The sequence below is a fragment of the Melospiza georgiana genome, chromosome 1, assembly GCF_028018845.1.
Source record: "Melospiza georgiana isolate bMelGeo1 chromosome 1, bMelGeo1.pri, whole genome shotgun sequence".
Taxonomy (NCBI): Eukaryota; Metazoa; Chordata; class Aves; order Passeriformes; family Passerellidae; genus Melospiza; species Melospiza georgiana.
In genome coordinates, this window is record NC_080430.1 from 61,264,409 (window position 1) to 61,278,765 (window position 14,357).

Here is a 14,357-nt window from a genome sequence, read left to right on the forward strand (position 1 = left end):
AAAGCAGCTGAGGAGGAATTTCATGCAACAATTGCTGGAAATGAGCCAGTTTACAGTGCCAGAACTAGCTTTGACTGGAGATATTAATATTTAATTAACCTCAATAGAAATTGCAGAAATACCTGCAGTTAGAAATAGTTATGTATAAGTCTGTGTTTAATTTATACACAGGGTATATTTCAGAAGAAATAAAGCAAATGTTGAGAGAGAATCAGTTTATGAGAGCTGGGACAAAAAGGATTGAAGAAGTTTAAGGCTTAGCCTGGACATTGCTTCTTTTTTGATAATAAAGGAGGAAAGGAATGAAAACATCAGAAAAATAAATCAGCAATAAGACAGCTGTTATAAACAGGATGCTAAAATCATGTTCATAAGCATAAGTTTCAGAGCAAAAAAAGGCAACAAGAGCAAGAAGTCTGGTAGAAGTTTAGGTATCTGTGCCTGTTATTAAACACTGAATCAGATATCAGACAGAGCTGGCAATACTGCCCTGCACATAACAGCTCTGGAGCTGACTGAATACCACACGCAGTAGCAGTGGTTTCACTAGTAAGCCCATAATAGCTAACCAGAGCTGGTGATGCTGCTGGATAACGGGACCATGCTGCTCCTTCTGCACTTGACTGGGGGAAACATGGACAAAACTGTAAAATTGCACCTTCAGCTCATATTAAATCTGTGAAGTTACATGAGGAAATTGCTTTCTCCACTGTTTTTCAAACTCATGTTTCTGCACTGATGTCAGGTGTTTAATCTTGCTGCTACTTCCTCCCCATCCCCACATTCTGCATTCACACATATCTGATTGTTTCATACTGGATGTATGCTGAGGAGCCATGCAAATTCTTCTAGTCAACAGGATTGTGACAGAAAACTTAAACATGAAAGCCAAAATAGTACAATTTTGTATGAAGTTGCTACTGGAACTAGATGGTTTTTAAGGTCCCTAACAACCTAAATGTTCTAGGATTCTGTGAAAGCTGGTGACACAGACTTGTGTGTAACCAAGCCCACCTCCTAAGAGTCAAAAGTCTTACCTTTCTCACCTCCACAACATCAAGGCTTTCTGCCTCTTCCCCATTTCTAAAGTGCAGTGGCCTATGGCACACTCCAGCATACTGAAAACTCCATGAGGGAATGCAAATGTGTCCTCCTGAGGAGGGCTTCCTATTTCTAGCTTTAAACAACATTTAGTGAAACACCAAATTTAACTAGGAGAAGAAATAGCACTGTGATAATATGTTTGCTGTCTCCTCTCCCTTTCCCCAGTGTAACTTCTCCTTTTTGAACTACACTTATTATGACAAAACAGCAAAAAGATTTAATCCATCCAAGCAACAGTACTTCTGATGCAGCTAAAAACATCTGAATTGCCCCTCTGAGCTGAAAATCACTTAGAGAAAAACTGATCTTCCAGACTACTTTTTTGAATTATTGTCATCTAATCATCTTCCCCTACTTCAAAATCTAAAACTGTTCCAAAAAGTTAAAAAGGCACAGAAGGTTTTCCACATGAAGCAGCTGGGGGCCAAATGGATCACATCTACTCTCTGATGAATACAGTCTGAAGCAGATAGTATTGGAAAATGTGATTTTCAAAGCTGGGGAAGGCGCTCATCAATTCTACTTCTGAACTTGTTGAAAACATTGCTCAGCCTCTGAGCAATTGTGGCCTCTGATTCAGTCTCATGCAGAACTCCGTGTGAGTGCTCAAGGTTGTATCAGGACTAACCAAAGCACACAATGGGGAGAGATCACCAGCAGCACTTGCAGAACTTTCTCCTGATTCCAACACACCAAAATCAACATATCCTTATGGCAGTTTGCAACCAGGCTGCCAGACACTGCTTGGAAAATCTGTATGGCTAAAAGTTTATTTCTCTTCAGATGATTATAAATCAAGATCTATATATAAAAATTAAATCCTCTTCTGCAAGAACACTGACCTAAAACAAGTGACAGATGTGCTGTTCTGAAGCAATGCCTAAAGTTCAGGTTTAACTCTGCACTGTAAAACCAACAGGCTTACCTGGTCAATGGCCAAATTTAGAGCAGTGCTTAACCTGATTTTTTTTTAAAAGACATGGCCCCTGAACATATTTCTCAGCAAATGTTGCTGTTGACACATCAGAGGAGTAGGAAATGGAAGGGCTCAAATATATTTTGAAAAAGAAAAGAAAAATTCGGTGCCTAAACTGATGTATTTCCATTCCTACCACACTACAATAATTTTTGAGAGATCTGAACAGCTCTATCTGCTCCACCAGCAAATACTCAATACAAGAATCAACTACAGTGTCTTTCATCTGTTCAGGAAGGAACATAACAAGGTTTATGAAATAGTGTAATAACTGCTTAGCCAAGTGTGTACACAGCTATAAAAAATTCATCCTACAGTGCAGTTTACTGATACTTAAAGCAAACAGCAGATGTTTCAAAAACTGAAGCAAGATCTATGCAGCCCATAGGTAAGTGGAAAGGACTATAGGATGGCCTTTTGTCAGTCACTGAGATTTATGAAAGCTGATTAGATGATGCAAAGATCCTGCATTTTACAGAAATCCAGGCAGTAATTTTTGCCCAATATAATGAAAGACCTAGTTTTTTTCAGGGACAAGGATTTATTTAATTTCAGAATTCAGAGTACCTATTTCTACAGGGAAACAACAGGCCTATCTGCAGAGAAAGAGACAAGTACATATAAAGAATAAAATTTTAAATTATTTACCCTAATAGACTGGGAAGAATGCTGTAAAAACATCCTAAAATGTTTTTCAGTAGTTGTTCATTTCAGTGCACCAAGCTCTGGTGCAGGGGAACCCCCATCACTTCAAGACCTAAGGGCTAACTGTTTCACACTGACTTCTTCCCTTTTACGTCCTCTGCCAAATTCTTCCTTTGCCTTCAAAATGAGAAAGCTAATAGTATTTATTCCCAAACACTACTGCAGATTAAGTATGTGCCTTCTTTACATCTCGGCTAGTAAAAAGCAAACATACACATTCAGCTGCTTGTCAGAGTCCCAGGTCTGCCACTGTTAGTGGTGTCACCCAAAACACTGAACTGAAAGGTATTTTAAAATCACTTTCCACAAACAAGTCAAAATAAGAAAAAAAAAGATAAAAGTATAGATAACATTGCCTGGTCTCACATCACTGACTTCCAAAAAAAAAAACTCAATAAAGGACATGCTTTTGTTTCCTCTTTTCACCAGCAATTAGACATCAAGCAGTGCTTCAGATGTTTGCTACAGGAGACAAAGATGCAATATTTGTATGGCTTACTGTCAGCAAAAGGCTTGTAATAATTTGCTCTCTAACCATAAAAGAACCGCTACGAAAATCACATGGACAGATGTATTATCACAAATCCAGCTGTGACAGGACAAAATTTATACCCTTAAAATCTCTGATAAGGAGTTCCCATCATGAAATTAGAATGATGCAGCCTAACTACTCCCACCTTCCAGAGGAGAGAATAATAGTCCCCAGTTAAAAAAAACCAAAACTCCATCATAAAACCAGAACCACTTAATCCACAAGGACCTTAAAAAGGGTTATTGGATCATACTGTTTTATTCACTATAAATACCTCTACTTCATGGCCATTGTTACAGAAATAATTAAGTGATGATGAAAGATGACAACAGTATTGCCCATTAGGCAGAAATAATGGCTGCCAATTTACCTCAACTACAATTAGTGCAATATGCAATTTAATCAAAAACAAAGTTAAAATAGCTTTTCATATTCAAATGTACTTTAGTGTGATTCACTAACAATGTGCAGGTGGAAAATAATTTATTTATAAAAATAGAACACAAGGATGCATAGATTCATCTACATAAATACACAACCCTCAAACGGTACATTAAAAAAAAAAAGTCAACTGCTTCTCATTATCACATGATGTGTACCTTAATGGATTTTTCAACACTTTTCAGTCTAGAGAAATGTGTATGTTTGGGACAGTCTAATTTACATTTATCCTATCAATTTTACCCCATCACACAACAGATGCATCTGATGTATAACTACATTAGAAGTCATCTAGTTTAAGATAAACAAAGCAATTTTTGAAATGAAATATTTTAAGATTTGAAATTGGAAAATCATCTCTTATACTGATGGCTATTATGTCTTCAATGAAGTATGACCAACTTGCATAATTCCTTGCTGAAATAATTACTCCTATTTATGAAGTTTTAAAACAGCTGTTCAGCAACAGTAGTAAAACAATGGAGTCCTAAACTGATGCATCCATTGATTTCAAACCTTCACATTCAGTGTTGCAACCAGCACATCTTCACAACCCAGAAAGAATCCCAGCTAATCTCAATGCATCTAATTCCATCTCCTGAGTTTTAGGTTGTTTTTACTACTAAAGCATCTATCTCCATTTACCATATGTGTTTACTACTTAAATGCCTCTTGACATACAGATTTTTAAAATACAAGCCAACGAAACCAAGCTGCTTCTGGTGGACTAAAACCCCACATGAATAGCAGTAAAAAAAAAAAAAAATCCAATAGGTGGCAGATAATGTATTTCTTTGCTTATGATGTATATGTGTGTCCAAAAGTACCCGTAAATTTTAGATGATTTAAAACATGCAGTTTTACTTTTGGATTTCATGAATTTGACTATCAGATATTTAGATTCCATGTAATTTCAAAAGGCCAGCAATGAGGGAACCAAGACTCAGGCTGCACCCATAAAAACCAGTGTGCTAGAGCACAAAAAAACCCCAACAAAACAGCAGCTAGAGCTGCTGACTGGTGTCTCCTCTATGGCAGCTACCAACGGTACATTGCTATCCATTACAGCTATAAAAAACCAGGCAGCTATGTTAAAGACGACCTAAAAGCTATGCTAAACTCTTACATTTGCTTTGACAAAATAATAAGCACAGTGCAGTGACAGGGTATTAGCAGTCTCTTAAAATAATTTATTTGAATTCCATACCAAGTGAATTGAACCATGAGAGGTGAATTTGAGAAACTGAGAAAGAGAGCACCTTTGTAGCAAGACGATCATAAACATTTATTTGACACAAATATTAAGGGTTTCCAGTCAACAACTCTGAGTCTTGGACTATTAGTATCACCAATTCTTAACAAAAAACTGAGATATGACACATTGCATCAGAGGGTATTTAGTGGCTCATACTTGTAACAATTAAAAGTTACATTTGAGCAAAAAAAAAAAGAGAAAGATCCTTTTAAAAAGGCTGCTAAATTGTTTTAGGAAGAATCTTTCATTTTGATTCTAATCTCAGTTACAATAAAGTCTGTAGATTATACAAAAGAGCTCAAGACATGAACTCTAACAGACTAAAAGCTGCTCAGTAACCTACCTGTCCTTGCTGCAATGAGATGTGTTGCTTTATCAGGATCATCGGCACTAAGTACGAGATTCTTCACAATTTTAGCTCCAAGTGCTGTGGCATGATAGTGTTCCCGTGTCTTTTCAATAGGGAAGTTTGTCGGGTAAAGTCCACTAAATATGATGGTTACATCTGCCAAGACTTTACTTTTCAGTTCTGGTACTATTTTTCTGATGTCTGGAATTTCCTCAATCTCTTTTTTCAGATATTTATCATACTTTGTGTAATAATCAGTGTGAACTCGCACAAGGATCTCCTCAAGGTATATCAAATGGTCGTCGTCATCTGTATCATCTTCCTCCTCTTCCTCCTCCATGCTCTGGTCTAAGGACTCACCCATTGTAATTCCAGACTGTTCACTAATCTGAGATTCTGTTTCAGCTTCTTTCTTGTCTCCAGACCCATTTCCTAAATCACAAAGGCTTTCCTGTTCGCTCTCCTCTTGCGCTTCATGATCAATTTTGTCCTGGATAATTTCACTAGGTAAAGACTGTGTTTCCCCAGAATGGTTCACCAGACCATCCTTTTTCTCATTCACATCAGTGCAACCCTCTTGCTGCAAATTTTCATCCTGCAGAGGTTGTTTGGACTCCTTCCAACTTCTCTTTTCCTCATTGTCACTATCTGATACAGAAGTGGATGACTTTTTGGTATCCAATCCATCATCACTTTCACTGTCACTAGACAGTTCAAAGTCCAAATCATTTGTTATCTTCTCTTGGGTTTGCTGCTTCTCTATAAGTGTTGTATCAACTTGTTCTGAAAAAATCTGAGATTCTTTCGTATTTGCCAAATCATCAGTGACCTCACTGTCCATTGTGTGACCAGTGCTATCATTTAAGGAGTCCTGGGCATTAACTTTATTATGAGAGTTCACATCCCCATCAGATGTTTCACTGCTTACAGAAGTACTCCCATTTGCAGTGCAAGTGTCCTTTGCAGTTTTCTTGAGACCATTACTGTGCTCTTCTACACATATAACATTCTTTATTTCTTCAACATCTTTTGCTGAAATTGCTGCTGAATCCAATGCCTCAGGTTTTGCAGAGTGGTTTGCTAAGACATAGGCAAGAAAGAAAACATATTTTCCCTTTTTTTCTTATTTTCAGATTAAAGAAAATTTAATTTTCATTGACCTTAAACACAGAGTTTATATATGGACTTAGATTTAATTATGCTTGGAAGTGATCACTAGACTTTTCTAAGTTGTTAAAATTCTTTAGGTGTTAATGATTACTAGAGAGGACTCTCAAATATAAACATTACTTTTTTAAAGAAGTTAGATAAGCAGATTTTTTTCCTTTAAATCACAGGTCATAAGTAATTATTTGTTAACTCTGCAAGCATTAAAGGATGTATCTTGTAAATTCTACAATAACAACTCTGAGCAATGAAAATAACCAGATTGGGGGCAGATGGGCAGAATTTGTTTCAAAGTCCTAATCCAGTACTACATTATAAGAACTTTATTTATAAACAGCCATGTCTTTCATATTACCTAATTTTCATAACAAAATAACTGAACTTTAGCCCTTGAAAAGACATATGTATTTTAGCAACACAAAGATGCCATTCAAGCTTAATTTAAGACTGATGGAATGCAAGTAAAAGGGTAATAGAGTCAAAAGCAGAAGAATAGTTTTAGGATGTGTCCACAGACGTCTGCAGAAGCAGAGAAAGAATTAAAGAAACTGCAGACTTCCAAATTGTTGCACACAAATGCTCACTGGGAACACTGTGTGAAATCAGGCTATTTTGTGTCCCTTTTGTTTGCATGTTCCTGCCCTGCAAGTAAGGACAGGAGTCAAGTGTAGAGGTCTCACATCACAGCGACCCGGTTCAGGCTGATCATCCTATTTCTACTGTTGTCTTGGACACTCTATCAACAAGGGAAAGAGCAATGTCACAAGTATTAAATTAAAAAAAACCCAAACCCTTGGCTAAACTGGAAAAAGCCTGACAATTCTTTCTTATGACATTGTGTTTCAAATACATTTTGCCCTTAAATAATGACCAATTAATGTGTAATGTGTGCTTTCTAAATCCATTATGTGTATTACACTGCTGAGCCTGTTGAACACAGGATTCTTGTGTCAAATGCCAGAACACCATGTTCACTAGGTGCTAAAAATTCACACTAATTTTATTAGCACGATTTAGACTGGGAGGCAAGCAGATTTCAACATTCATTTTCAGCAGTGTGTTGAGGCCAGAGTTTATTGCCTATTCCTCCAAGTCCCAAGGGCAAGGAAGGGGACTGAAGAGGTGAAACCTATAGAGAAGAAAAAGTCAGCAGGTTTTACATGGGGGAGCGAGGGAGAAAGTGTGTCCCCCTACACATTCTTGAAGAGTTTGGTGTATTGCCAAATCAGCTCTCAGCCACAACACTTCTGCTTCACTTCTGCTCTGGTGGATGCCAGAAGAAATGCTCTCAGTAAGAATAGTCCAGTTTTACCAAGCTACTCACATCTGTACTGTCAACTTCAACAGTCTGGGATTGCCCATCTGAGCACAACTGCAGTATTACTAAGACCATCTCAGTGACTTACATCTGTCATGCTTGAAAAGTGGACATGGTTTAAAAACAATCTAATTACCTTTCTTCTTCATTTGCATTTCTCTTGATCCAGGAGGTGCATTAATATCTCCTATGCCCTGAAAGTATACATATTTCTTCACAGTTATCAAATTGGGTGCAAACTTCCAAACATCCTCTCTATCATCAATGATGCAAACCATGGAATCTCCACAAGGAAAGAGATCTCTAAGAGACAAAATAATTGATAAATTATGCCAGTTTTAGAAATTTACATAGCAATGAAATAAATTTCTATGGATGTCCTGGTTTATTATGAGCATGTCTGCAGAACATGGAACTTACAAAAGAAACTTACAAAAAGCCAGCAATATTAAAATTATGGAATTCAAAACACAAGCTTTGAACAAATTATAGTGGATAAAAGGGAAACAGCTCTTTTAAAATCTGTGTTCCAAAGGCTAAAAGCAGAAAACAAGAAACATCTGTAAGAACAAACCATCGCAACATTTCAGTCTCGATTTCTTTGGTTTTTGTCAACCAATAGCCCAAAGTCAACTTTCACAAGGTCAATACACTACCTATACAGATAGGTAAAAAGACACAAGAAGAGTTTCAAAGACTAGATTAATTCAAGCCAAGATAAAGGAAACAGAATTACTAATATCACCCATCACCTAGGAGGAAGAAAAGGTAGAGTACTTAAGATACATATAAAAAGCATCAAGAAAAGAAAAAAAAGCTTCTCATTTGCTACAGTCAGGTGTGGAGAGGCAATAACTTTTAGTATTTCATAAAATTGCATTAAACAGATCTGTCTTAGAAAAAAATCTTGGCTTTACACTCTGAAAAAAGAAAGAACACTCTGAAAAAGATCAGAATGTGAATTTAGACTAGAATATGAATTCAAGGCTCTAGATGACCTAATTTCAAGAAACACTAGGAACAGAAGGTGCTTTTAGCACATTTGAGAATACTAGGTACTGAATTATGAATTAAACTCCAACTGAGAATTTTGGTTTAATTAAAAAACCCACAACATAAGTCATTATAATAAGATCACAAGACAAAGTGGAAATATGGTTATTATTACAAGAATAAGAAGTGTAAGTGAAAACATGATGCCATGGCATCCCACTTACTGTTCTGCTACCACAGAACCCATTAAGTAGAGGAAACGCTGCAATGCCCAACACCTCAGTTTTACTGAGATGGTGTTGATATTTAAGAGGCAGACAAAGAAGGATGTGAACATATTAAATGCAGAGGGAGTAATTTTTATTTTATTTAGCATATCTTCTCTGTTTATTGTCATGTTTTGTATAATACATAAGATCCACATACATACCTAAGGTTCCCAGTTTTAGAAAATGGATCAATACATTCATCCCTTGACAATATCCGATGGGAAAAAAGCTTCTTTTCAGGGTCCAAAAATCCTTTTGGAAAAAGAAATCAAAAAGTTAATGTTCAAGATGTTTGTTCCTTGCTTATATTTTGTATACTTCTGCTATTTTAATTTGAGCAAAAGCAGTTTAACAGACAATTTTGAGACATGAGATCAGATGGAAGAAAGTACAGTGGATCAAGTATTTGTAGCTAATTCAGTGAGAATTTTAAAAATTCCACCTAATTTTCTTTCAACATGGCAACAAAACTGAATTTGTGACAGCCAAATAAATATGGCTGAAAGAGATAGAGCAGGTGATAGACACACAATTTTTGCAACTTACATTTATCTCTCTATAGCTGGTTCTTTAAAGCTAAATGCTCTCCTTAGCTCATTATGCCTAGGGACTGCAGAGAAGTCTCACAAGAGTCGGCAATGTGCTGCAATATTTAAGCACAGTAGGAAGTTAAGAGACAGTTCCAGCCAGAACTCTTGCATTTGTAGGTTTTAAGTTGTACCTCTAACAACTACTTCAATACATTTTCACATAATTAGTATATCCTGGAATTTCTAGAAATATTTAGGCCCAGTTGTAGTAACTTTTCTGACTGCACTCTTTAAAACAAACAAATGAACAAATTAAAAAAAATCCCAAAACCAAAACAGAAGCTGTGCTAACTGATCTTCAAGCAAGATAAAGTGCTATTATTTAGGAAAATGATGACTTGGGTGTACAAACACACATGCACATGCTTCTGAATCTAGTCTGCAGTAATGAAGTTCACCTTCATGAGCAGATCACAGCCACATAATTGCTTAGAAAGAAACTGGCATATTACATGCTAACCTGTATTTTTTGTTTTACTGAATTCGTACTGAAACTAGTATCAACTTCTCATTTTTATGAATAATACAAAGCAGTCAATACTTACTTGGGAACCATCTTTTCAAGTTTTACTGTCTTTTACTTTAAATGATGGCCATATTATAACCAGAAACAGAATTCAAAATGACTACATAGTTGCTCTATGGATCAACTTTAATTTTCTTTCAAGGAGCTCAGATTTGCACAGAACACGTCTTCAACTCCTTTTAACAGTCTAGCTCCCAAGAGTACCTTAAGTTGGGACTTCAAAAACAAAGTCTAAAAAAAAACCTAAAAATCAGTCATCACTTCTAAAAGTTGATCCTGTATGTAATTAATATTGATGTGTAATTGGAATAACTTAAAACCCATAAAAGCAAGAAAATTCTGAGTTAAGGACAGAGGTTCAACCTTAACTCACCCGACTATGCTTAAGAATTGCTGCAAACTCGTAGAATCATCCCCTGTAGTGAGACCCTTGCAGTACCTAGGCATAATGAATTGAGAGAATTAGCTACAAAGATTTAGTGCTGTACACACATATACTTTGACAAACTACACAAGCTGTCACACAAGTTGCTGTTCTCCCCAACAAAACTCTCTTCTGCTAATTGTCTGAATACACAGGAACTCTCTACACTGAATTAGACAGAAGTGCACTAATTACATGGCAAGAGGCCATGAGTGAGGCCCTCAGCCACAATGCTGCAGAGCTAAAACTGTAAGAAAAATGAAGTTGAACTAAAAAAGTCCAAATGCAGAAAGCCTGGCTGCCAGAGATTAGAGATAAGATAGCATTCTTTAAGTTTCACAGTGATACTTTACCACTAAACTAAAAATACAATGAGGATAGAGCTCATCAAAGATCCATCTGCAAAGATACAACCCACCTTAGGAGAGTCCAAGATTAAACTACCTGAGTAACAACACAGAAAACAGTACTGGTCTCTTTCTAAAAAGTTTTTTCCAGGTCAAACTGGTTTCTTTTAGATGTTACCTAATAACATCTTTTAGATGTTAGTCAAATAAATCAACATAAACAATTTGATGTTTTCACACAATTTGATGTTTTCACATCTCAGGGAAAGGGTAGGTAACATTTCACTAATTTCATAATTTGTTTTCTTCAACACACCTGCACCCACCAAAGTCACTCTCTCACTCTCCTCTGCAGCTGGACAGGGGAGAGAAAATATAAAGAAGGGCTCCTGGGTTGAGATAGGGACCAAGAGAGACTGGGACAAACTGAGCTTCCATTTAGTCTCATAAATTAGACATAGTGCTAGGTATGCCCCCAAGTTTCTTGAACAAACTGAAGACACTATAATTACCCTTGGCCACATTAGGAAGGACTATCCAGTAGACTCACCTAGCAGAGACTATTGCCCCAGCTGTTTGTTTCCCATCTCAGACTGGCTCTTTGCACACAGACTTAACAAATCATATTGCCTGCTCTTATACAGACTCTCTTAAAAAATAAAATTCATAAATAAGTAAAAACTAAGTTAAGACCATCAGAAGATACAATGTGGAAAACTAACTCATATTGGGGATGTCTCAAATCTTAGACTGAGTTAAATAGCAGTTCCCAGGAGAAGTTATGTAACAGTTGGTACCAACATGAATTTGAATAAGTCCTTTTATTCATAAAACTAAAATTGAATTTCTGAAGAATTAGGTTACCTTTAGTTCAAGCTGACATTCTACTTTACAACCTGGAAAGAGCTGTTGACCCAATCTTTCAAAAGCTGGGACGATTTCAGACACTGGTGATTATACATACACACTGTATACATCCTGTAATATACTTGCTGTAACAAACCATACATATGAATGCTCTCAACTTGGTCCTACTTCCTAAATTTCCTTGTAAATCTGGAGTGATTTCACATTGCTTTATCGTTACTTAATAGCTTCTGAACTTAAAACTCTGTGACATTTTATAACTAGCTTTTAAGCTGACATCTGTTTTAAATATACCAAACTTCTCTTATAGAGAGAAGAAATTAAGTAACAATTACTCAAAATAATTATTTAGTAGAGAAATACTCCAGGGAGCTCTAGATAATAAAATCCAAAGCTCATCTTCATAAACATACTACCAGATATCACTTCGTAAACATGTCAAACTAAAAAAGGGTTTGATATAAATTATTTCAGCAGATATAAATGGTGTTTACAAATATCAGCTAATCCCACTTAACAGCCAGCAGGAATCAGCTGAGATGAGAGAAAAGGACTGACAAGATGTCATCTCTTTTCAAAAGCCTTCTAGGACATGAAAGGTGCAGCTCAGAGTTCAGGATTCACAAAGATATATAAGATGTCTACAGAGGACTTAAGCAAACAACCTTTTTCTTGTGAAAAAGTTCCCCAGGATTTTATTACAAGTTCTCTCTTTATGTAACACAGGGATAACAAAGTATCAAACTGACAGCTCTGTGAGAAACCATTTTACCAATACTGCCATCAAGTGTTCTCCATATGTATCAGCCATGTATTCCTCCAGAACTGCATCTTGGCTGCACAGGGGGACCAAGGCCTGTACCCAGTGCTCGTCCATAGACTTCAGCTGAAACGATCACCAGCACTGCACAAATAACCCACTTGCAGTTTGAATGCTTCTGATGAGGTCAAACAGCTTCAGGCAGAAACCCACAAGTCTGTTGGTGACAGGAAGCAGCAGTACCCTACTTTGGTGGCTATTCCCTCTATGGAATAAACGGGGTAGCCTGAGCATGGTGACAGCAAAAAAGTGTCAGCCTACGGCAGCAGAGGCAATCCACACTGGGGCTCAGAGACTAAAATGGGCAGTGGACCAAATTGAGAGAAGACAGGGAAAGCACTTAGACATCCTGATTTAACTACACCTGCAACTCCTCCCTGACTGTGAAGGCCACTTGCTATAGTCTAGCTTCTGACCTTAGGCTAGATCATGGCACACAGATCCAAGTGAGGAAGACTGTCCCCTCACTTGTATTTAAACTTAGTGAGAAGAAAACTATTCTCTTTTGCCACAGAAAATAAAAATGCATTCTAAGGACAGAAAGGCACAGAATTGTTCATGCATTAGCAGTACACAACACTTAATCCAACAGCAAGACTGACAAAGCTTTAGGAAGATTTTTCAAACTATGGTCAAAGACTGAGCAACATAGAAACATTCACTTGGATTGGCAGGACAGGACATACCTCAAACCTTTCAATGAGTATTAGCTGGTGACCACAAATACCACATTTTGACCACAGAAATATTTTATGTTGCCATTCAGAAGTCTCTTATAATTGCCATTAAAAGCCTCTTCTATGGCATTTAACAGGCATAAAGAATTGTCTGATTATGTATTTTTTTTTTTCTAAAGTGTTTTAGAGCTAACTAGCTCTCTATTTTGGAATCATCCTTTCTTGCCAAGAAGTGAGATTACTGAGACATTGTTGTTCAAAACATTCCTGGCAATATGACACAAAAAAAAAGCAAATGTGAAAGACAACTTAAAAAAAAGCTAGGAGACATGGAACAGCAGTATGGATAATCTGACACAGTTATAACCTAAAATATTGTTAATTATATTATCTTAGACCAACAGACTTGATAAAGGGAAGTTTGAGGAGAAAATGCTTTTCTGACAGAGAAGACTAAAATTGGCTTTTACCCCATCTTGATAGTTTAAACTCATGGTGTCCCTCCAAACATGATTCAGACCCATACACTCGCATGACCAGGGCAAGTTTCTTTTATGCTTCTCAGAAACAAGAAAACATTTCAGCCAGAGCCAGTGACCCACACAATAGACCACCACTGTTATAACTCAAATATAAGTTTTCCCTTGGAGATTTCAAGTTCTTGAGAAAAAGATGTGAAAATATTGCTTGATTTCTGTTTTTCATTAAGTGTATCTCCGCTCCAGGACATAAACAGAACTGCTGTAAACAGATTTATAGCAGCAGAACTTCCTTTGGTGAAAGGAAACCATACGGGGGTGGCGTTCCTCACAGGATGAGATGATGTCACATTGCTCAATTTTACAGAACAGTTATATTAGATTCGTAAGACAAGTGAAGTTGCAGATCATTGTTAGGGTCCATCAGCATAATTTCTTACTTAATAAGAAGGTACTAGTTAACAATCTGATTCTCTAACCATCAGTGAAACAAAGCAAATCTGATGGGCGGAAAAAAA

General features: G+C 36.8%; 1 protein-coding gene across 1 annotated transcript in view; it reads right to left on the minus strand.

Moving 5' to 3' along the window:
• CTDP1 (CTD phosphatase subunit 1) overlaps window positions 1–14,357 on the minus strand; it is a 96,208-nt gene that overhangs the window by 62,930 nt on the left and 18,921 nt on the right. Inside the window, exons 6-8 of the mRNA XM_058024858.1 lie at window positions 9,271–9,361; window positions 7,984–8,150; window positions 5,357–6,442 (exon numbers count right to left, since the gene is read on the minus strand). Coding sequence (XP_057880841.1) covers window positions 5,357–6,442; window positions 7,984–8,150; window positions 9,271–9,361 — 1,344 coding nt within the window. The remainder of the gene's footprint in view (window positions 1–5,356; window positions 6,443–7,983; window positions 8,151–9,270; window positions 9,362–14,357) is intronic.